The 24,310-nt window shown below is 36.9% G+C and overlaps 5 protein-coding genes across 6 annotated transcripts in view; 4 read left to right on the forward strand and 1 right to left on the reverse strand.

Annotated features, from left to right (window-relative positions):
- atr (ATR checkpoint kinase) overlaps nucleotides 1-1,723 on the reverse strand; it is a 28,358-nt gene extending 26,635 nt beyond the window's left edge. The window contains exons 1-3 of the mRNA XM_079379899.1: nucleotides 1,478-1,723; nucleotides 1,270-1,361; nucleotides 25-177 (exon numbers count right to left, since the gene is read on the reverse strand). Coding sequence (XP_079236025.1) covers nucleotides 25-177; nucleotides 1,270-1,361; nucleotides 1,478-1,533 — 301 coding nt within the window. The 5' untranslated portion in view covers nucleotides 1,534-1,723. The remainder of the gene's footprint in view (nucleotides 1-24; nucleotides 178-1,269; nucleotides 1,362-1,477) is intronic.
- A 6-nt stretch (nucleotides 1,724-1,729) lies between these two features.
- On the forward strand, nucleotides 1,730-6,288 carry LOC306846479 (putative flap endonuclease 1 homolog). Its single transcript, XM_079379900.1, has 11 exons — nucleotides 1,730-1,958; nucleotides 2,368-2,443; nucleotides 2,579-2,681; nucleotides 2,783-2,837; nucleotides 3,300-3,361; nucleotides 3,465-3,601; nucleotides 4,469-4,529; nucleotides 4,816-4,947; nucleotides 5,172-5,317; nucleotides 5,463-5,604; nucleotides 5,685-6,288. Exons 1-11 carry the CDS (start codon nucleotides 1,877-1,879, stop codon nucleotides 5,739-5,741), a joined length of 1,053 nt encoding a protein of 350 aa, XP_079236026.1. The 5' UTR covers nucleotides 1,730-1,876; the 3' UTR covers nucleotides 5,742-6,288.
- An 816-nt stretch (nucleotides 6,289-7,104) lies between these two features.
- agfg1b (ArfGAP with FG repeats 1b) lies at nucleotides 7,105-16,680 on the forward strand. 2 transcript variants are annotated; one of them, XM_079380277.1, is made up of 12 exons: nucleotides 7,105-7,424; nucleotides 8,774-8,867; nucleotides 8,958-9,073; nucleotides 10,063-10,207; nucleotides 10,331-10,487; nucleotides 11,025-11,141; nucleotides 12,556-12,697; nucleotides 12,805-12,881; nucleotides 12,963-13,058; nucleotides 13,170-13,322; nucleotides 13,587-13,675; nucleotides 15,819-16,680. In XM_079380277.1, exons 1-12 carry the CDS (start codon nucleotides 7,258-7,260, stop codon nucleotides 15,876-15,878), a joined length of 1,413 nt encoding a protein of 470 aa, XP_079236403.1. In that variant the 5' UTR covers nucleotides 7,105-7,257; the 3' UTR covers nucleotides 15,879-16,680. The 2 variants fall into 2 exon arrangements, with proteins under 2 accessions (XP_079236403.1, XP_079236404.1); XM_079380278.1 differs by lacking the exon at nucleotides 11,025-11,141.
- Nucleotides 16,681-17,667: 987 nt separating this feature from the next.
- fbxo36b (F-box protein 36b) lies at nucleotides 17,668-19,630 on the forward strand. The gene is made up of 4 exons (XM_079379963.1): nucleotides 17,668-17,990; nucleotides 18,336-18,444; nucleotides 18,586-18,758; nucleotides 18,958-19,630. Exons 1-4 carry the CDS (start codon nucleotides 17,895-17,897, stop codon nucleotides 19,174-19,176), a joined length of 597 nt encoding a protein of 198 aa, XP_079236089.1. The 5' UTR covers nucleotides 17,668-17,894; the 3' UTR covers nucleotides 19,177-19,630.
- Nucleotides 19,631-20,063: 433 nt separating this feature from the next.
- LOC306846529 (putative G-protein coupled receptor 148) lies at nucleotides 20,064-23,346 on the forward strand. Its single transcript, XM_079379962.1, has 2 exons — nucleotides 20,064-20,220; nucleotides 20,452-23,346. The coding sequence occupies exons 1-2, from the start codon at nucleotides 20,172-20,174 to the stop codon at nucleotides 21,492-21,494; spliced, it is 1,092 nt and encodes a 363-aa protein (XP_079236088.1). The 5' UTR covers nucleotides 20,064-20,171; the 3' UTR covers nucleotides 21,495-23,346.
- Nucleotides 23,347-24,310: the final 964 nt, after the last annotated feature.

Raw genomic sequence — 24,310 nt, forward strand, 5'->3', positions numbered from 1 at the left:
CTAATGTAAACCAAATGAACTTACCAGAGCAGCTGTTCTCTGAGTTTTTGAAGTGATCTGAAAGACACGCTGGGTTTATGAACATTAATGAAGAGGATTTAATAATGTGCTGCACAAAGTCCAGCAGCATCACACACGCTGGCTCAGAACTGGTCTTCTTACATAACTCCAGAGCAACTAAAACGTGAGAAAGATAAAAGGGAGTAAAAATAAACATGACACTAAACACAGTACAATTACACAAAGAGACTCATTTACATGAGAAGGATGAAGAGAAATTTCCAATAGATTCAAATGTTCTATTAATATATTTTAAAGGGACAGATCAGAAAAACTGTCATAATTTCATCATCCACATGTTGTTAAAAACCACTAAGACTTCCTGTCTTCTGTTGAACAAAGATATTTTGAGAAATCTCTCAGTGTTTTTTGTTCCTCCGTACAATGGCAGTCAATGGTCCCCAAAACTGTTTGGTTACCATAATTTTTTCAAAATATCTTCTTTTGTGTTATGCAGAACATCATACAATGAAATGATAGTAAGTAAATAATAACAGAATTTATATTTAGGGGTGACTTTTCTTTTTAATATCACAATGCACCCCAAATGACACACTACTATAAACTAAATATTTAAACATTTAAGCTATGCATCATGTACCATCTAGGCCCGGTTTCACAGACAGGGCTTAGACTAAACCAGGATTAGGCCATAGTTCAATTCGGAAATGTAAGTCATTTTTATTAACATGCCTTAGAAAAAAACATTACTGGTGTGCATCTCCAGACAAAACAAAGGCACTGATATATTTTAAGATCAGTCAGTGCAAGTTTCTTTCAGTTAAAACAGCTCAGACTTACACTTTAGTCTGGGACTAGGCTTAAGCCTTGTCTGTGAAACCGGGGGCTAGTGTTTTAATTTTGTGTGTGTGTGCGTTTTGCTGTTCAGAATTCAGATCATAAAAATTAGATGAGCAGCCATTGTAAACAAAGGCAAACATTTATGTGAAAAGAACCCAGTATTTTCATGTAAAAAAATGTCTTGTATTAAATTATTTTAATGTTTGTATTAAAATATCATGTGTAACATTGGTTTAATATAATATACAGTTGTTTTAATGTGAAGTCAACAACTACCTAACTGCATTATATTTATTAGGTAGTCATGAAACAGCATGAGGGTGAGTAAATAATGACAGAATGTGAGATGTTCTCCTAAAAACACTAATATCCTGAATAAACTCTATGATACAATGCACTGTTTCTTACCGACATCAACATCTGTCAGTATCCTGTCAATGAACTGACACAGTATCTGACGAGGTTTCTGTACAGCCTGGTTGTACTCAACCGAACTAGCGCTGGAAAAGACACGAGAGCCCTCGTGTGAGCTTTATTTTTCAATATTTATGTTGAGGACACTTTACAAGAGAATTTAACAACAGAACTTATCGTTATTAGCAGCCATTTGTGTTACCTGGCTAGTTCTTGCAATGCAGGAATCATTGCTGACATCTCTAGTCCTTGCTCCATTTTTACTAGGTAAATGAGCGTTTAACTTACTATATACAAAAAAAGTTGTTTAGGCCGAGCTGACCTAAAAAAACAAACTAAAAAAACATTTAGACAAACATTCAGACTCAAAGTCTGTCCATACTTTGCTTCCACACGCGCATCACTCTCAAAAGTGTCTACGGCAAGCGAGTTGTGTCAGTCTGTTTGCACTGGCGAAACGAGCTGGTGTCGTAAAGTCAGCAGCGCTCTGTTACCTCGGCAACCGCTCGAGAGCACCATGCGGAAATGAAGCTGTGTGATGAATGACAATAACAACTGTCCTACATGAGCGATATAAAGTCAAAAACGGTTTTAATTTAATATGGGGATTACAAAGTTAGCGAATCTAATTCATTTTGACGCGCCAGCGTCTATGCGCAACAAAGAGATCGGCGATTATTCTGGTAAGATCAATGTATCGCTGTTAAAAATGCGAGAGAACAGCTAATTGGTCTTAAGCAGTGGAAATGAATTAATACATCCAATAATCTAATGAACCGCGCCGAAAGAAGAGAAAACAGTAAGAAAAACCACTGACAGGCGGAAAATGCATCTCGAATCTACTAGATTGTTATTAGTGGTCAAAAAAGGCGTCTAACACTAACTTTCTTTATGCTTGTTATAGGTGTGTGTGTGTGTGTGTGTGGTGTGTTGACTTGTCATAGCACTTGCATGTTATTGCTCTTTTGTTAGTTTTGATTGCTTCTGTTGTCCTCATTTGGATAAAAGCGTCTGCTAAATGACTAAATGTAAATATTTTTGTTCTTTTTTATTGCATAAAACTGTACTTATGATAATGTATCTGCAATTTAGGGAAGATAATTGCACTGGATACATCTATTGTGGTGAATCAGTTTCGCTCAGCTCTCCCCAGTCATCTGAAGCTAAGGTCAGTTCAGCATGAAGTATTATTCAGTCATTGAGTTCAAATACATTCCAATCAGTGTATTTTCTCTTGTGTAAATATTATGAGTTTTTTGGTATAGTTGTGTTATCTTATAATATGAACATTGTGATGTTGCAGCCCTCTCACAGGCTTGTTTTACCGCACTCTTACTTTCCTGGAGCACGACATCAAGCCTGTCTTTGTACTTGATGGCAGACCACCCGATCAAAAGAGAGCTGTGGTGAGATGTGTACTAATACAATTATTTAGTAATTATATACATGTAATAATTTTGTAATTATTTAGTATGTAATAATATATCATATATTTGAATCCCTCTAGCTGGAGAAAAGAGCTCAAAGCACAGGCTGGAACAGCTTGCAGAGCTCCAACACAGGTGTGTGCACTGCAGTTGTATTGTAAATATGTGGCAAAAAAACCCAGTAATATTGTCAAATATTTGACTTTTTTATTTTAATATGTTTTTAAATGTCATTTATTCCTTTGATTGTAAAGCTTAATTTTCAGCAGCTATTACTCCAATCGTCAGCGTCACATGATCCTTCAGAAATCATTCTAATATGCTGCTTATGAAACACTTCTTATTATTACCAATGTCGAAAACAGTTGGGCTGCTTAACTTTTGTGAAAAGTGGTACTTTTTCATGAATCTTGAATGGAAAGAAATAGCTTTTCTGCCATTAAAAGTATTCTTTCTTCCAAAATATTATTATAACTGTGTTGTATTGTTTCACACTGTTTCAGCTAATCATTATAGTGTTATCATTATTATCATTATTATTATTATTAGTGTGCTGGTGAATATGACATTTATGTACACTGTTTTGCTTTACCTTAGTGTCCAACTTTAAACAGGACTGCCTGCGTCTCCTGCAGCTCATGGGTGTGCCATGCATCGAGGTATTTTAATTTTGTTAGATTTATACAAATAAATCCTCTCTCATGTTAATTTGAGAGGTTCTTGTTTGATTTATTTTGACTTTCTCATCACCATGAATGTCAGGCTCCAGGTGAAGCAGAGGCGCTGTGTGCCCACCTGGTCAAGAGAGGCACAGTTAATGCTGTAGCTTCAGAGGACATGGACACACTGGCGTTTGGAGGGACTGTTCTGCTCCGCCAGCTCAATGCAAAGAAAGACAGGTGAAAAAGTAGTCTGATTGTAGATCTTGCCGGAGAACATTAGCAATGATATTGTTTTACTAGTCACAGTAAAGTATAAAACATGTTTTGGTTACTCTTTATTTTAAGGTGTCCTTGTTACAGTGTATACATTTAAGTACTGAGTATTATTAATTAGCTACATGCAATTACTACATGATTAAGGTTTGGTTTAGGGTTACTTGCATGTAATAATACATAATTTATTGTTATTATAATAGTAAGTATATGTAATATGTAACAAGGACACCTTAAAATAAAGTGTTAGCCATGCTTATTTTTAAATGCAGCTACAAATTACAGATATTTGCTATGATTTTATCTTAAAAGCATACCCAAAATAGTACATGAAAGATTGATGAATATATACAAAAATAATATAAATGAACAAAGATTTAAGCAAATGTAAACATAAAACATAAGGCATGGATGGTGGGCAACATTAAACACTATAAAACCATCTACAGGCTGGCTCAAAGGATTTGTCCTCACTAGCTCAATTTTCATAGTGTTTAATAAATGATGCTTTGTAAATGTAGTAATATTATTGCGTATTGCAATGTTAATAATTACTATGAAGGTTGTTTTTATCATATCACCTTTTGCAAACCAAATTATTTGTTACAAATATTACATAATACATAATGTAATATTGAATATATACATTTACAGAATTACAGGCATTAATGGTCATTTCTACACATATTTGGAAAGGCATGTTTCCTAACATGTGAAATTGACATCGAGATAAATGACCTCTTTATTAATGACCTTCTGTTTAATTGTGTATTACAGTAATATTTACAGCAATAACTATCATGTTATGTCTTTAAATCATTTCTTTCATAGTGAAGTCACAGAGTACTCCTTACCAAAGCTATTGGAAGCTCTACAGCTGACATATAAAGAGGTATTTTCAATGTCTTGCTTTCTTTTTACTAGATTGCTGACACTTGTTCTGTATTTTTGAAACAAATCCCAGTGCCTTAATGTCAATAGCTGCTAATATACATATCTAAAATGTCTTGATGTAATTGGCATAACTTCTGAACATAGTGGTTGTAACTTAATTTTGATTTTGAGTAACATTAGAATTAGATGGTTATTGTTAAAATAGCCAAAAAAAAATCAAAAGAACGGGAGTTTTAATAACGTATCTTGATTTGCTTAATTTTCTTCCTGTGTCTCTTTCACAGTTTGTTGACCTGTGTATCTTGCTGGGCTGTGACTACTGCGAAAAGATTGGGGGTCTTGGGCCGAGGCGAGCACTGAAGCTTATTAAACAACATCATACAATAGAGGGTGTGATGGAACATGTCAACAGAAAGGTGCTTGTTCAGAAAAAAATATATAAGAAATGAAGCACTGCTAAAGTTGGCAGGAATTGTGTTCGTCTTTTGTATTCTATTGCGATGTATATTCGAATATCTCAAGTGTTTTTAAAATCATATTTTCTTCTGTGGAACACAAAAATAGATGTTCAGAAGAATGTTCAGGTTGCTGTTGTTCATATATCAAAATAAAAGGCAACTTTGGCTGTCAATTCTTCCAGACACATCCCATCCCTCCTAACTGGCAGTACAAGGATGCCCGTAAGCTGTTTTTTGAAACCCCAAAAGATGACGACCCAGTCCTGGCTTGGAGTGAGCCTGATGAAGAGGGCCTGGTGCAGTTCCTGTGCAAAGAGAGGCCTTTGAAGTACATATCTGTGTTTTAGTATTTATTAGTATCTGATATTATTTGATCAAGAGTGAGATATTAATTGACGTTATTTAATATTATTATTTCTTTTGTTGTGCATTTAACCATTCTTTGGTTATGTGACCTTATTCGCTATTTTAAGGGAAGAAAAGGTGCGAGGACGCATTAAGAAGTTTCGTGAGTCTCTCTCAAAGAGAAGAAAGCAGAGGGAGGTGGATGAGAAAATGGGCCAAACTAGACAGTCACGTCTTGAAGATTTTTTTCCTGCGACACGGAAGAGAAAGGTCAGATATTAATTAAGAAGTTTTGTAAATTGATTGCTTGCTTGAACATTGTAACAAAAAATCTTGTATTCTTTATCTAGGCTATATCTGCAGCTGTTGAAGCATCCAGTGGGAGAAAGCAATCAAAAGTGAAATAAGAAGGACCCTTTTGAATCGTGAATCTTAATGTATTGATCAAACCATCATGTGGACCGATGAGTCAAAAGTATAATGGCATGAATCTGTTTTAGATGCTTATTCTACAGTTTTTATTTTGTTCAAAGGCAGCATTATGTAAAACCAGTGCTAAGAAAAAATATATTTTTAATGTTTTTGTATCATGTAGCCTACAAAAAAATGTTTGGGAGCCTGTATTAAATTACAGTAAACGTCTTTTTATTTCTAAAAGTATACTGTGTTTCATTGTCGCAGTAGAAGTGTGGTTTGTGATGAAAGTAATAGTTCAGCCAAACATGAAAATTAGCTGAAAATTTACTCACCCACAGGCTATCTAAGATGTAGATTAGTTTGTTTCCTTGTCAGAACAGAAATTTACAGTAGCATTCCATCACTCACCAGTGGATCCTCTGAGGTAAAAAAACATCACAATAATCTACAAGTAAGCAACACCAGTCAATCAATCTTTTGAAGTGAAAAGCTGCATGTTTACACGTAACTAATCCACCATTAAAGCATTTTAACTATAAACCGTTCCTTCTGGCCAAAATATGAATCTGTAACCCATATACAGTAACACTTATTAGACAGTATAGTTACACTTGTAGACAGAGTACAGTTGGAACAATTCCTCACAAAAACTATTACAAACACAATTTTCATGTGATATTGCTATTATTTGTCAAATTAAGAAATTATGATCAATCACCACATAAATAGTTCATATTTTTTTTAGTTTATAAAGACTTTGTTCCATTGTTGAGTACATCTTTAATGCTCTAAAGTAGCCTCAATCTCATTTCACATGTTAATTTGTTTCCGATCTACAAAATATTTCAGTTCTGCATTTTATTTCTGTTCTTCGTAATAGGCTATACAACCTATAATTTGCTATTTACTAGCAGAACATTAAATCACTGAACAATTCGGATTTGGAGTGTTCAGATTAGAATTTTCAAAATGCTGAACAACTTTTTGCAAAAATATCTATTTAAAAAACAGCTCAGTTTGTCACAAGGTGAGTAGCTCACCCTCTGCTGTCAGATGCAGTTTGTGCTTTATGTTTGTATTTATTTGTATTAGATACATCCACAAACTACAAAGTACCAACTAAGGAATTGTCATGTTTTTTAGACATGATACCATGGCTTTTCTGTATTCAAAGTACATTTGAGTACCATGTAAATAACACGGCAGTCATTTAATACAAACTATTACCATTCTACCATCGCTGTAACAATTTGCTAAGAGTGAAGTTTCTGATCCTAATTAATTAAGGAGTTTTCGGAACTTCTCTCCGCTGCAGTAGGTGGCAGTATTGACACGCACAGCCTCTAGCGCTCCACATCAGTCCAGTGAAGAACCAGAGGTTTCTGGCTATTCCTGGCTGTCCTATGTGGAACGATTTTCCAGCGCTGCCGGGCGTGTTTATGCACTAGATTTACCAATAACTCACAGCTCCACCTGTCATAGACTCGACAGCTTTATTATTTCGTGATGGCGGCGAGTGCCAAACGAAAACAGGAGGAGAAACACTTGAAGATGCTTCGGGAGATGACCAGCCTGCCTCCTAATAGGAAATGCTTTGATTGCGATCAGCGCGGCCCGACCTACGCCAACATGACAGTGGGCTCGTTTGTGTGCACCACCTGTTCCGGAATACTGTAAGTTTTTAACGAGGCCCCTCATATTCACACAGATGGTGTATGAACTTGTTGTTTTTCCCCAAGAGTCTATACAGGCAGACGTCTGCCTAACAACCCCTCCCATCTGAGAGAGCATCTGCAGAATGTGTCCCAGCTGCCTTTCTAACGTCAGCTTTCACAAAAATAGCCCTGAATAGATTCAGGGCCAGAGCAGTAGAACTATTCAAATAAGACAGTACTGTGACGTTGGTGCTAGTTGTGAGTGTGTATTCAGAAAGTATTGTAGCAACGTGTGACACACCCATGTTTAAACACTGCAGCTGCTTATGTATAGATTATGTTGATAACTAGATGAACTGAAGAAAATGTGAGTGGTTTTGAATTTACAGACAATGCCACATGTGAAAATGTCTGTATGATGTTGTGGTGCTGAGTTTGGGGCCCCTGTCAGCGCACATGGGCTCCTAGTTCACTAGCTAGTCAGAAGAGCCATTTTGGTGCTCAGATACAAAAGGGGACAACTATTATCTTCTTGGGGGGGGGGCCAGAGGGCTTTGGGGCTCCTCAAACTATGGTCCTAAGACAAAAAAGCCACTCTCAATGTCAGTGTCTTTATGAAATTCGGGTGCAGTGATGTGACTAAATATGACAAGGACCCACAAGAGCCTCCGAGGGCCCCCAAAGGGCTTTGGGGCTCCACATTGAGCCTCAATTCACAATTCTAAGTCAATTAAGTCGCCCCTGATTTAAGTGCCTTCATGATATTCTGGTGCTGAGATGCGACTAAATGGGACAGGGGCCCCCAGATCCCAAACAAAGCCTTGGGGGTCTTAACGGTGCTTCAGTACGCCACTCGTGTCAAAAGAGCCCACCCTCATGGTTAATTTATGCAGCCTTGGCCTGTTGATATATTGATTTTATGGGGTCCTGGCTGATTGCTCGGCTCTACTTGGCTTCTTGGTGGCTTGTCACACTTTTCAATGCAAGTGTATAGGATTTTTTTCTCCCGTTTTTCTAAGAAATAATTTATTCATAATTAAAATGATTTCAAATGTATTTTACATGTTAATATGATGTATAATTTAGTTATTAACTAACAATGCCAAAAATCAACAAATAATAATGCTAGACTTCGAACAAAAATCGTCTGATCATTTAGAAACATCATAGAAAATCCCTTTTGAAAAAAAAAATATATGTTTTGAGGTATCATTTGTGCTTAAAGTGCAAATAAAGTTTGTCTAGAAGAATAACAAATATAAGCACCACTAATAATGAATGAGTGGTAGAAGTAGGGCTCTCTCTCTCTAGTATTGTCTGTGCCGTGACCAATCTGTGATGTTTATGTTATTTGATTTGTACCCCAGACGAGGCCTCAACCCTCCACACAGAGTGAAGTCCATCTCTATGACAACTTTCACCCAACAGGAAATCGAGTTCTTACAAAAACATAGCAATGAGGTACTACACATTTTTACACAAAGGGCACATAACAATATATACACATACTGAGGTTCCTCTGAGTAGCCTCTCTTTTTTTTTTGTGCTCAGGTCTGCAAGCACATCTGGCTGGGGTTGTATGATGACAAGAGCTCCGTGATCCCAGATTTCCGTGAACCTCAGAAAGTCAAAGAGTTTCTTCAGGAGAAATATGAGAAGAAAAGATGGTAAGGAGTCTCTGGTCAGATCCGTTCTTCTTTTGTGTAGCATGTTGCTTTTTCTAAAATTGAATTATAAAATAAAGGGTCTCGAGGTTCTCAAATAAATTCTGAAGTAATGGAAACCCCAACATCTCCTGTGGAATCAGGAATCTACTCTAACAAGGTTGTACACTCTTGTCCCAATAAAGGGGAAAAATGTCAAAAAGAACTCTAAATCCACATTTTAGCAGGAACACTCTCTGCCATCCGACAGACCTGAAGAGCAATTTAGAAAAAAAATGATAATAGAAAATATTGACTTCAAATATTCCAAAGTCAAATATTCCATGGAGACTAGCTGTAAATAGGAAAATTCAAATGTTGGGTTAGTAGGAAGTTAACAAGTTACTTTTATTCTGCAATGGCACATTAAATTGATCAAACCTGAGAGTAAGGATATTTATAATGTTACAAATATTTGTTTCAAATTAATTCTGAACTCTCTTGTACTTTTTAATTTATATGTTTTTGCAAAAATATAAAATGATACAACTGTTTACAGAAGTTTCCAAATCAGCATATTAGAATGATTTTTAGAATGAGTAATGACTGCTGAAAATTCAGCATTGATATCTCAGGAATAAATCAAATGTTCATATTATTAAAATAAAAAACGGTAATTAAATTGTAACATATATTGCTCAATGGTAATGATTTACTGTATTTATAACAGTTAAATGCAGCTTTGATGAGCATAAGAGAAAACATTAAAAAAAACTAAATTTTACTGACTCCAAACTTTTGAATGGTACTTTGAATGGCGACTTTCTGCAAATTATGTTATGAACAAAGCTCTTTAAGTCATGTTAACCAGTCTCAGACCTTATTTTACTCATAAATCAAAAACCTCTATTTAAAAAACTCTTTAGAAAATCCCCAGGGTGCCCGTGGCAAATTAGCCTTCCAGGTTGGCCTACAAATTGACAGCTCTATTATTGTGCCACCATCATTTTCAGGTATGTTCCCCCAGAACAAGCCAAGGTGATTGCCTCTGTGCAGGCCTCAATATCTGGTTCATCTGCTAGCAGTACCAGTAGCACCCCAGAGGTTCTTCCCCAGCCCCTCAAAACCCTGCATCTTACCAAGACTCCATCCAACCAGGTAATGACAAACAACCACCTTTACCTTTGGGCCATCATTTGGAACCACAAAACGGTCAGTTCTTCTTCGCAAAACCTTATGCACTGTTTTCCTCTTCATGACTTCCCCGCGTTTCTCTCTCAGTCCCCAGTGACCATTCGTGTTCAGGCCCAGTCTGCAGGCCAGGAGAAGAAGTTTGACCTCCTCTCAGACTTGGGTGGAGATATTTTTGCTGCCCCTCAAGCGCAAACTGCCAGCTCCTCAAACTTTGCTAATTTTGCACATTTTAACAGGCCCTCAGGTAACCATTTTTAGTAGATTGGCAGCTCTAATTTATGTATAAGGTGAAGAGCTTATTTAGATGCTGTGGCTGGTAACAAGTTCCTTTTTAATTTTTTCACCACTATTAATCATTTTGTAGCTTTCTGTCATTCATTTAAAGGTAAAGTTCACCCAAAAATGAAAATGGTCTTCATTTGCTCACCCTCATGTTGTTCCAAACCTGTATGGCTTGCGTTCTTCTAAGTAACACAAAAATGATATTAAATTTCAATTATTTTCATTATAGGGATAAAAGCAGTTCATATGTGATATGAGGGTGGGTAAATGAAGACAGAATTTTCATTTTTGGATAAACAATCCTTTTAAATGTCACTGCTTGACATGTCGGGATGTCAACTATCCTACTCTACAACCATTTGTGTGTGATGTCAGTCAGCTCACTGTTTTGCTTTTGGTTACCTTATGTTATGTCAGAACCATGATTTCACATTGTCACTTCATTTTCCTCATCAGTCCTATTCATTAATGTATTTTATTCACCCTGTGACGTCTGTAGCACAAAATAATTCGACCACAGACTTTGCCAACTTTGATTCCTTTGGAAGCGCCAGTGTACCGTCACATTTTGGCACATCACCCCCCTCAAAGCCTTCCCTTCAACAACCACACACAGGTACCACACCCTATCCTGTCCATTGTGTGTTATGCTCACGGGTATTTCCATTTCCTGCCATGGCTAAATGTCACATCTGTGCTGTTGTTGCTGTTGGCTTACTTTAACAGTATGTGCCAGTCATTTAAGGAAAATGATGGGTCAATGAATTGACTCTTATTCACTAAGTTTTTCATCTTCATCTATTGATTTATTTAAAAATACATTTCAAATGCAGTTGATACATAGAATGACTTCAAAACACCTTTTCTCTAATGAGCATGTTTTTCATTTCTGAATTAAAATTCATTCTGGGGGCATAAAGTCAGAAATGTTAGAGTGATACAAATGTCCTGATATCATAATGAAGAAATAATCATTTAAAAAAATCATTCAAAGAATTAAGTCTAGAAAAGGAAACATTATTAAGAAAAAATTATTAAACAAAACTGTGTATTAATAATTGAAAACCTTTTGTTAGAACCAAAAGTCATGTGGTGCAACCAAAGTACAGGGGTAAAAAAAATAATTAATTAACATAAATTAAGCATCAAATAGGAAAATATATCCTAGAGAGGACCCCTGCAGAACTGTGTGACAAGGCAAGGTCAATTCAGGTTGTTAATGTCATGTGGAGCAACTCGCATTAAAAAGTAAATTGTGTTGTTCAAGTATAATTTATAAACTATTACACTATTTATTAAAGGAGCACTCCACTTTTTTGGGAAATAGGCTCATTTTATAAATCCCCAAGAGTTAAACAGTTGAGTTTTCGAATCCATTCAGCCGATCTCCGGGTCTGGCGGTAGCACTCTTAGCATAGCTTAGCATAGATCATTGAATCGGATTAGACCATTAGCATTTGGTCATCAACCGCCAGACCCGGAGATCGCCTGAATGGATTCAAAAATGGTAAAACTCAACTGTTTAACTCTTGCGGAGTTGTAAAATGAGCCTATTTCCAAAAAAAGTGGAGTGTTCCTTTAACATTTTGAATTTACTTTTGTGTTTTCAGTCTTCATTTTAATTTGATTACTTTTTATGTACTTTCCTTTTTATTATTTTGTTTTTATATTTCTATGTAACTTTGTTTTTTAGTTATTTTAGTAAATTAGTCAATTGATAAGGCAACAAGTTTGTTTTTGGTACAATATTTAATAGTATTAGTTTGGTTTAGTTAATAACAGCATTGGTGTACACTGACATGTATTCAAAGTGTAAGGTAAATAATATGTATTACTTTTTAACTGATGGTACCACATGTCATTATCTTGAAAATGGTATAAAAGCCATAACAAACCAACATGAATACAAAGAGTACATCCTTTATCAAAATATATTGCTTTTTTATTGTGGACACTGTTTTGTTGTTGACCCTTAAATTTGTTAATCCGGTAAGAATAAATTTAGGCTTAAGAACATTTTTGCCATTCAGGTGGAGGCATGTCCATTCCCTCACTACCCAGTATGGCTCCTGCCCCACCTCAGAGCAGTTTATCAACAGAGGACCGTTATGCTGCCCTGGCTGAGCTTGACAGTGCCCTCAGTTCAACCGTTACAAGTGGAAGTGTACAAGCGTGAGAGATTACTGTATTACTTGCTGCACAATCTACCTTACTTTTTAGGCTTTAATCTATTTTGTGTGCTCATGTATATCTTTTTGTGTGTGCTTATGCTACAAAAGTGTGTTTGGAGGCGTCCCAGGAGCTGCAGTACCTCCCGCTCAGCCAGGACTACCAAACATGCAACAGGGTTTTGCAGGTGGAGCTTTTAAGATTCTTTTAAGTAAGTTACTTTTAACATTTAATTTTTTTAAACTGACTTTGACTCTTTATTGTGTAGCTGCCCCCTCCACAAACCCATTTATGGCTGCTGGGATGGTTCAGGAGGCCATGCCCACAAATCCATTCCAAACCAATGGAAGAGCAGCAGCCTCAGGTAAAACCTAGCTTTGGTCGAGATCAGCATGCCCGTTATGTGTATGTCCATTTAAGGAATGAGCAGATGAAACATGCTACTCCTCCTCTGGTCTCCTTTTATTTACTTTAGCCTCATTTGGCACTGGCTCCATGAGCATGCCAGCTGGCTTTGGGAACACAACCAGTTACTGCCTGCCAACCAGTTTTAGTGGGACCTTCCAGCAGCAATTCCCTGGCCAAGGTCCCTTTCCCCCACCTGCAGCCTACCACCAACAGCCCAATGGTATGTGAGACAATATCTGTGTATTTGTGAGAGTGAGGTGGCCCAATCCCCTAGTGGCTTATGCCTTTCTTTTATGCATACTCTTATAAGTCATGAGAAAGGCTTGGTTTGTATTTTATGAAGCATCAGCTCTTTTTGTTTTTTGTGCTTTGATGTGAGTTTTGGTGTTGCATGTGACGGAGTAGCAGGTTCAGTTCTTTAGCATTGTCTGTCAAGTGTAATACATTAGCTCCATAGCCGTTCTCCTTTTATGGTCCTCCTCAGGGGGCTTTCCGGCCTACGGACAGGGCAAACCTATGGGCAACTATGGGCAGGCAGTCACAGGACCTGGCATCTCCAGCAACCCATTCATGGTAAGCAAGCCAGTGGCTAGGATGTAAATACAAAGTATGATAGACATTCTTTATTCATTGCTTTAAAACGGTGGTTCTCAACCTTTTGGACTCAATGTCGCCCATAATCCTACACAATATTCAAAGGCCCCTCATAGTCCAACAAAATATTTAAAGGGCTCATGAACTGCCTTTGTTTTTTTTATTGTGTACTGTTCTCTGATGTCCACTTATAATGGTGTCAAGATTTTTACATTATAAAACATCATATTTTAGAAGTAATAGGCTATTTCCTTTCCTGATTTGACCCCCCCTCCCTCATCTGAGCGCTCTGTTTGAATAGGCCTGGCGGATTGTAGACTCTGAAGTAAATGCCCATTGCTATGATTGGCTAACAGTTGTGAATATTTGACAGCCTACATCCTTCATAGATGGACGTTGCTGTGATTTAGGTTAAGAACGCATAAATACATAGTACATATCAAACAATCTGTAAGAGGAGACAAAGCAATAGTAACCACATAATAAAAACACTTACACTTGTGTGGTGTGACATCTACAGAACATCTTTATCATTTGGTTTCTGCCTAGACCTGCGTTTGCCTCTCATTATTTACCCACTATGTGCATGAATTGGTGGGCGGGTCTAAACAGGCAGTGATATAGAAGCAGGCGTTGATCATCTTCTGCGGAGGCGGGGTTTAGCCACACTATTACATGATAAAGTGGCACGTTCCAAAAGCTGTTGTTTTTGGCAGACTGCCTTCAATAAAAGCTGTTTATAGCCTAGCAACAAAGTTTTGATTTCTGAAACTTACGGAATGTTTTTATAGCACAATGACCCCTTATATGTCAAAATATCAAGGGATTATGATTTCTCAGTTCATGACCCCTTTAAAGGCTTCCCATTATAAAGTAAAGTTTTCCTGTGTTACCTCAGCTGTAATTTTGACAAAGCTGCTTGTTAACTGGGAGTTGTTGTGTTTGTTCTACAACTTGTAAGAGCTGTAGTCTGTAATGTTAAAATCTTTAATTACTAACCTGAAATTAATAGGAAAAAAAAAAAAGAAAACTCTATTTTTGTTTAAAACTGAAATGCAGAAATAATGGTGATTAACCAAAAGAAGACCAAAGTCATCTTGAAATCCAAAAATGCTTCTATGAACTAAACCCTGGAACACAGACCAATGCATATTAGGTTCGTTGAAAATTTAGCCTTATAAATGCAACATTGTAAGAATGTTGTCCCAACAGTAACTGCAAAGTAAACAAACTACAGATCTGAAAACGCTTTAATCTTCACTGCATTTTTTAGATGTCATTTTGTTGTCTCTGTTTTAAGTAAATTACCATTTATGTTGCTGAAATTCTTGAGTCCCACATTCCACGAAAATGCATTCAGTAGTAGTAGCGATTATGAATAGACCATATTTAATTCTCTTACTTGATGAACAAAAGAGAAGCGACTTGGGTGTCACTACTCAGGGCTTTCTCCTTCAGCCAATCTTACGACCTTGTGTATGCCATACCCATATTTACACTCGTTTTACTTATTTATTTTCTTTGTCTGCCTGTCTAGTTTTAGAACATAATATTTATATTTGAACCCCGTTTTTCACATAATGTATGGTGTAGACTAAACAGATCCATTCACTATATTTGTTTTCATTTGTCCTTCAATTTGCACATTGTTTGTAGGACAACATTGGGCAGGCAGTAGAATAATTTACTGTTTATATCCCAAAAATAAAGAGCTTTTTTTTTTTTTTATCCGATGAATTGAAGACATAATAAAACAGATTTACATAATCAACAGATCAAAATCATTAGTGGCAGGCTGGCAGACATTAAAATAATTGTAGAAAACTATTGAGTACAACAAAAAATGTACACATTAAGAAATAAATTGTCATTTGACTGAGTGCACTTTTAATATGTTAATGGCTGACTCTTTTCTGATATTAGGCTGCATTGAAGATGCTTAATGCAGTGATTCCCAATTCCAATCCTGGCGAAGTCAAATTACCTTTGAAAAGTAACAGTACTTCTGATGTGCTCATTTGTTTTTGCTGGAGGACCGAAGCTATGAATTAACGCCTTCAGAACAATGTTTCTTCATCAACTCTGATGGTTACATTGTCTTGTCTTGTCGTCTTCTCTTCAGGGTGGAGGTCCGGCGGGCCCGTACCCCACAGGAGGTTCCTCCACAAACCCCTTTCTTTAAAGCGCTTTTACACCACATCTCAGCAGCGTCATGCACACATTCCGCATCACCAATGCTCTAAAACATTGTCTTCAAGAATCTGAAAGTATTCAGATTTTGTATTTACTGCACTGAGTCTTCGACATTTCTAGAGAAAGAGCTGTGGATACGCAGGTGATGGTCTTCCCCACCCATCTGTGTATTCTGGACAAAACTCCACGATTGTCCCTCCTCATTTATGCCTTCGACTCAATAAGTAATGTTTTATGCCTAGAAAGTAAACTCCTTGTGCATAGCAGCATTTGTAATCCTTTTAAAAACATGTTATTCACAAAGAGAAACCGTGACAGGACAACAGAACATAATGGTGTCTAGGGATGCTGTGATTAGCTGTACAAACAACTTCAGTTTGTCCTTAGCACCTGCTCTAGCAGAAATGTTTCGTTCTGTTGAGGCCAAAACACATTGTGAGGAATAGATGCCACTAATTGCCTCAAGGAGGTAAGAAAACATGGTTTGGATTAAAACCTGATACCTATTGTAAGGGCAGAGGAGCTCAGCACAAGCGGCTATGTAGATAAAGCAGGTGTCTACAGCACAAAAGGACTAAAGTAGATGTAAGTGGTAGATTTCGCTTTTCTATGATCTCCCCTCTGGGTCTCTATAGCTGCACCTTGGGAAATTGGCAGGTCTGACCTGCGGTGATCTCCGTCGATGGATTTTTGACAACATCAAAAGTTACCATTACAGGTATAGAAGTTAATGTGTACATATATAAATATATGTATAAAATATTAAATGATTTTTAACTACTGTTACATGCATCTGTTTGTGTGTGGTTTTTTTCTTTTCTTTTTTTAGTACTTCATTGAACATTGCTTGAGATTTTATGTTGTATGCATGGTTACAGTGTTAATATCTCCCACCCTACACTGCTGGAATATTTAAGATTTTTTTTTTTATGGGTTTGAACGAAAAGGGTATTAGAGTGATCATGCCACACTGAAAACTGGATTAATGGCTGCTGAAAATTCAGCTTTGCCAAACAGAAATGAATTATGGAATTTTAATTAAATGAAAAATGGAATTTTAATTAAATGAAAAATGGAATTTTACATTGTAATAATTGTAATATTACTATTTTTAGTTTTAAGTAAATGCAGAGGTGAGCATTAGTGACATAAAAAAAATGTATTGTTCCAAACGTTTAGCTGGCAGTGTAATTTCAAATAGGAACGTAAATGATAGCAAAGAAGAGAAAAGGATTCAATGTTGAAAAATCAGGCTGTGTTTACACAATCAAATTGACACCCACAGACTGAGTGACACCTGTTTTTTTAATCAATTACTTAAACCCATCTGTTTTTGCATGAAGTCATCAAATGTTCTTTAGAACATTTTTATTAAAGCATTTACCTATGATCAAAGCTGCATGATTTCTACATTTGTTCTGTTAAAGCTGCCAGATCAAATCATCCGTTTTATTTTTTGTCAACAAAGATGAATGATGACGGGTTATTTTTATGGTTTAAAAATAATTCAATATAAATTCGATATATTCAAACCCTTTTATTATTTCGCATTTTAATTTGTCACACTATAATACAGTGACAAAGCCATTAAAACGGAATTTCGCAATTACAGAAAAGAAAAAAAAAAGTATTCAAAATATTGCATTTATGTAGTCCAAGTATTCAGATATGCTTTGCTGTGACAAATCTAGGTAGTGTGTAGGACTATATGACCGATGAGCAGAACCCATTAGCTAACTAGAACATAATATATAATAAATACAATGTAATGTTTCAGAAGGACAGATGACCATTGCCTGACATAAGCGACGCCAAAACCGTTTAACACATTCGACTTTTTAGGAAGCTTTCGTGAAGACACGACTATTCGTTTAATAAAGAGAAAAGCGTCCGTCCAAACAATAAACAAGAACAGGCTGCATCGATCCAGCCAACGACAGAATGACATCATGACTCGGGCTGTGGAGTCTCAGTTGTCCTGGTAACGCGTCAACTGTATCCGGGAATGGCGAGTTTACTGGGAGAAACTCTGTTTGAGATCAGTGGACAAGGTCCTGCACCTATGAAGGACTATTTCCATTTTGCAATAACAAAATCTGAGGTTTGTCGAGTTGTTTATATTGTTAACACAAGTTAGCGGCAGCTACATGACCAAAAATGTGCTGTTTGTTTATCTCTTCTCTTCTAGACCTTCCAAACAATGCTAAATTACTCGTTAGTCACAAATGTTACCAAACTGGTTGGTAGAGAACGAGATTAATACATGTGTGTCTTCATCAGGTCTGGGATTGTAGACTTTACTAGCATTAATGATCACACTGTAATGTTAGAGATATTTTACATAAAGACACTTTCTACTGAAGATCATACAATCTGAAAAAAATGACCTTTCATATCTTTATTGTTAGATATTATTTATCATAATTACAAACATCCTTCACTGCAGGTAATTTGGAGCTGGTGGAAGATATCTTTGAGATCAGACTGCAGGAACACACCACCAGGACAACTGAGAGAGTCACATGAAGACTTTTTAGAAGACAATCGTCTGCAAAGTGAGTTATTCAGTCAGTGTTAGTATATATTATTGTGCTTCGTACTATTCCAGACTTGTATACACTTCATATTTGTAAGCTAAATTGCTTCTGTAAAGTCTCCTCATGTAAACAATGAACAATCTGATCTGTCTCATCCAGATCAAGTGGGCATGGTATTTGGACCTCACATCTTGCAATACTCCCAAAATTTATGCCAGGGCCACTATGATTACATTGTCCGTCTCCCCAATGCTTTACTTTTCAACATCATGGAACATCTGGACCTTGAAGACATTTCAGTTGTTTCACGCACCTGCCGTAGGTTTAAAGAGGTAAGGCCTGTTTTAATCCCTTTGCTGTTTAAATAAAATAGCTTATGCACATATTTCAAGCAGAACATTTCACATGAAATATTAACATTTTTACATCATTCCAATTTTTAGATTACTTTTTGAGGTTGCTGTGTGTTAATGGCTACATGTAAAGTGTCTACGTTGTCTGTTAACTCAGTTGTGGGGTTTTTCTCTCCAGCTTTGTAACTCTGAGGAGTTCTGGGAGCAGACAGTGAGGAAACATTGTGACACTGTGACACCAACAGTGGAGGCTTTAGCTGAGGAGGTTGGCTGGAGGACAATTTTCTTCACCAACAAGCTGCAGCTGCAGATGCAGATTAGTCGCCGGAAGCAGAAAGAGAATCAGCCCTGCGAGGATAAAAACGAGCCAAGTCCCTCTTCAGTACCTTTGGAGTAAACGAATGAAGACTGTTTACAAAGCCTTTTTTAAGTCTGATTAAGACTTTATTTCTCGAAACACCATTTTTGCTTGCATTGAAGATTCACTCTTGCAAATAGTGTGCACACACTCACTTTGTTGTACATCTGACAGACTGTTACATTTGCTAGAATCTAAAATGTTTTTGAGCCAAAGAACCAGTTTTAGGTGAGATATATATTTAAGCTACATTTCACAACTCATAATAGCTCATTTTCTGGCATAATTATTACAGTCTTTGGGGACTGAGATTATACCAGCATGTGTTTTCTCTACTTTACCAAACATAACTTCCATAGTTTTGTCCTGTAAGATGCCAATGTCTTGTTTTGTTCATTAAAATAAATAGCACATTTCAATAATATATTCTACAGTATACTGAAAAATGTAAATTATTAGTAAAAACACTGGACTAAAAAGAAGCCAAGTTTCCAAAAAAAAAAAATGTCCAATCTAATTATTTCACAGCTCATCTGTTGCTGGATTCCTTTGAACCATAACCAGATAACCATGGCAATCCAGAATTATCTTTAGCAGTCATTAAACCTGTCAAGACCAATCATATCTCCAATATTCTCAGCCATTGGAGAAGTGCCAATTTATCACCTCAGCTCTTCTTGATCATTTTAAATAACGGTATGCTTGAGATAGTAAGAGTTATTTATGAGCATGTTGTTAAAACACACCCCTCATACGCTCAGTAGATTACTGTTGCGTGGCATTGTGTCACAACACAGGAAAAGACCATGCGTGCGGGGATGTTGGGAACCTGAGATGCTGTGAATAGACCGCTGGCTGCAGGTGAGAATCACTCGGATGATCTGCATCTGTGAATAAGCATGACAAAGACCACAGGGAAGGACACTGAAAGGCAAAGTTGTTCATTTTGGCTCCAAACAAGAAAAGAGGAAGAAGGTGATTCTGAGATTGAACAATTTATTAATCAAGCTACAGTAACAAGTGACAGATCAAAAATGACCAACACCAGTGATCGGATGGATTTGGCTTTTGTGCTTCAAACAGGTGAGTGGATTTCTAGTTTTCTCACACTTAACTGTAAAATGTTGTCCAAAAAGTTGTATTGGTCAGATTTTTGGTGTTTTCTTGAAAACAACATGATCATCAGCTCCTGTAGATTCATTAGTGCTTTAAAAATTGTCTGATTTTATTTCTATTATGTAACTCAATTATTTTTTTGTGGCATTGCATTCTCAATCTCAAATCATTGTTTCTGATTTTTTTCATTTTCTTAAGTGACCAGCTCCAATCAAGCTGACAGCAATAGGCTTTTGGAGACAATAAAAGCATTTGTCCACATTGGAGCTTTCATTGTCACTGGTCTCTTTACCTGCCTCATCATAACGACAGTGCGGCACAACCAGGAGCTACATCAGAACCCTCGCTACATTCTATTGTGCCAGCACTGCATCTGTGTGACCGGCTTCAACATTATGGGCGCAGTTGTACACGCTCTTCGCAGCCTACGTTGGCCAGTCTCTCGAATCACCTGTTGGATCCTCTTCGACCTGCAGGTGGTGATGGCACGAGGTTTGATGATCACCCTCACACTGATGTCCATCAGCACTTGTCTGGCCATTTGCATGCCACTCCACTACCCCATTCTGGTCCAGCGTTTGTACCGCTGGGTTGCATTGGTGGCTTGCATTCTTGCCCTACTCAACCCCGTAGTGTTCACCGTCCTAGCCTGTGTGCACTTTCCGTGGGACTACGTGGTTGGGCTGGACACAGAGTGCTCTACCGTATTGGAGGGCACCGCATGCATCGCCAGCGCTTTAGCATTACTGTTATTGCTGGTGCTGCTTATTATCATAAGCTACGTGGCGATTTACCTGGAAGGCAGACGTGCTGGCCATTTCACGCAATCCAACAGTAAAGGCCGGCGCACTATTCTCATCCACAGCCTGCAGATGAGCCTGCACATTTTTCCTTCTCTCATCATCATCTCCCGGCATCAGGAGGTGCTCCCCGTAGCAGTGTCGATTTTTATCCTCTTCAGTTTTGCACAGTCCCTGAGCCCTGTGGTGTTCGGCCTGCGCTGCAAAGAGCTCTACAAGGATATGCCACAATTTCAGCCATGCTACTGCGGAAACTGCACCAGCTGTGGTCACATTGAGAGCATAGAGAGCACCAGTAATGGGACAATCACCAGTGCGGAGACTGCCGCCAGTATAGAGACTTACGCTTCCACCTGTATGGCCACCAGCACCCCATCTGCCATTACAACAGAGCATGAGAGCGAGACTGAGGGGTCAGATTACGCCGAGTTAACCGTATAAGTAAAAAAATAAAATCTAAACAAGTTTGGGGTCAGGAATATCTTTAAAATATATATATTTATTCAGCTATTTATGTAAAAATTGGTCAAAAAGTGACAGTAAATAATTACTGTTACAAAAGAATATGGCTGCGTCCGAAATCTCTATGCTGCCTTCGGAGGCAGCATTCCAAGGCGGGAAGGCATCAAAGCACGTCCAAATTCTGCTTTACGTCCAGTCCCTGGAGTTACCTTCTGATCGAATTTTGAAGGCAGCATAGATGTATCCTTCACTGCCTTTGATATCCCACAATCCTGTGCGTTCCATTCCACGATGGTTGAGCAAAAGAAAATAAAGATGGCATCTGAAAGTTGCATTTGGTGGTCAGTTTGTAAATGTATATTTCTTAGTAACTTTTTGGACTTTTGATGTTATTTCTAGCGAGAAATCAGTATTATAGTAATTAAATATTCATTTAGTTATCACCAAAACTCATTCTATTTTGTTCTAGATCGTTAAACCGTTGCTTTGCCTCAGAAGCCTGTCCGAAATCAGTTTCATGAGATGCAAAAACGCTGCCTGCAAAACCATTGCCTGAAAAGGCAGCAAAAAATCATATTGACCCCTAACTTTTGAATGGTGGTTTACATCTTGACACTGCCTATGAAAGTTTTTTATTCATTATGTATTTCTTTATTATGAAGTCTTTAAATGACTAAATTTAAGTGCTTATGCATTAAATTTTTCTCTGTTTTGGCCACAATATATTATTTTATCTAAATTATGAGTAATCATGTTGTTTCTCTTTATATACTGAATCATCTGAATCTAAATGTTTTGACTGATTCATTTAAGGCCATTTTGATGCCAACAAGCCTGGTATCTCTTTAGGTAAGTTAGCAGTCATTGTACTGTCAAATGCACATCTACAGAGTAATTGACACACATCAGTCTCACAGAGGAGTTTAATCCACTTAAATCATACTGCTAGATCATGATCTGAATCTGGTAGTTGTTTCAAAATTTCACAGTTCATTTCTTAACGCTAGTGAACATGTTAACGACTGAATTTCTGCAGAGCAATGCTGAAGGTTTGCATGTAATTGTGATGCACAATTGTGTTTAACAGTACGCTGCTAATAAGCTATATGTATTTAAGCTTTAAAAACTGGAGTTTGATTCTCTATCTCTGTGTTTATATTTGATATGCATTTCAGAAAATATTTTCATTCAAATGATCTTATTATTTTGAAAGAAGGTTATTCTCTGTGGTGTAATACCAGGGTACTAACAATGGTACTATATATTTAATATTATATTACCATTGTTCGTTTATGTTTCTTCATAATAAGCAGATGTTACGGTTAAATAAATAAAAAATACAATAAATAAAATGTCTGTTATTGTAAAGTGTTAATGCAGGTTTTGATGTTATGAATTCTTTATAAAGTGTATTCTGAAATATGCATAATGGTTCTAAGTGATAATTTTATGTAATTATTTTGTCATTATGGGCATGTTTATTTATTTTGTTGTTTAAGTTTATTCTGTGAGTTTAACACTCTGCATAACATGACAGACGTCTCTAATATAAAGACATTCAGACAAACATTTCATTAAACTATTGGCCTAAAAAGCCTGTGCCTAACTGTGTCTAATTGAATAATGGACACAGAACTATTAAATCAGTTTCTGTCTGAGAGTAGCTGGACGCTGTTCAGTTCTGGGGGTTTTTTTATGTGCATAAAAACAGCAGCATTCAAGGTGGACTTATTTACCTTTGCATCTGCAATCCTCCCATTTCAGTATTGTATTGTGTATTAATAAGTGCTTTGACTTTTCTATTGTCTCCCTTGTCCTGTTCACTTTGTCACTGAAAGTAAACAACACATTGATTCAATCACAATTCAGTTCTCTTGCAGATCACTTTCAGTTTCTGTCACAGAGCTATAAATCTTAACATTAAACAATACTGTTTTCAGCTTTATTCTGTTTTTAACTTGCACTTAAAAGTTGAAGAAATGTTCTGCAGTATTTTGTATTTTAAATGTTCCCTCTGATCTAACCTTATTTGTAAAACTTTATATAAACCCTTCAACTTCTGCACAGTGTAAACTTTGATATTTGATTACCTAGAACTGTCATAGAGCCACAAACACTTTGCCATGAACAAGATTTTAAAACAATGTGGCCATAATAACTCATAGGCATTGTGACTATGCATGTGATATGAGTTTTAGCAATAACCAGTAGGTTTTGTAGGTGTTAATTATCATGATCAAGTGCCATTGTTTATATTTGTCTCATCAGCTGAACATGACAAACTGACAATTTGTACAAACACCTCTTTTTTAGGTATATTACAGGATGCATCATTAAAGGAATAGTTCACCCAAAAAACCCAATGGATGAATGGTGCCATCAGAATGAGAGTCCAAATAGCTGATAAAACTTCACAAGTAATCCACACAACTCCTTGTGAAGCAAAAAGCTACATATTTGTGAAAAAAAATTCATCTGTCACTTCTGACCAAAATGCAATAATCCATAATAACACTTCCTCCAGTGAAAAAGTCCAACCTCTGTCCGTTCACATCCAAATCCATCAACATATTTGTTTAGAACTGTTTTGGACAGTGCTTGATCCGTGTCTCTCCTGATTCACATGACATGTGAATGTAAAGCAATATTATGGATAGAGGACGTATTTTGACCAGAAGCAAGAGTTTGAAGTTTAAAACATCTTGATGGATTTGTTTATGACAAACACGCAGCTTTTCACGTCACAAGATGTTAATTGATGGACTGGAGTCATATTGTGGATGTTTCAGGTTCGG

The sequence above is a fragment of the Barbus barbus genome, assembly GCF_936440315.1.
Source record: "Barbus barbus genome assembly, chromosome: 26".
Classification (NCBI taxonomy): domain Eukaryota; kingdom Metazoa; phylum Chordata; class Actinopteri; order Cypriniformes; family Cyprinidae; genus Barbus; species Barbus barbus.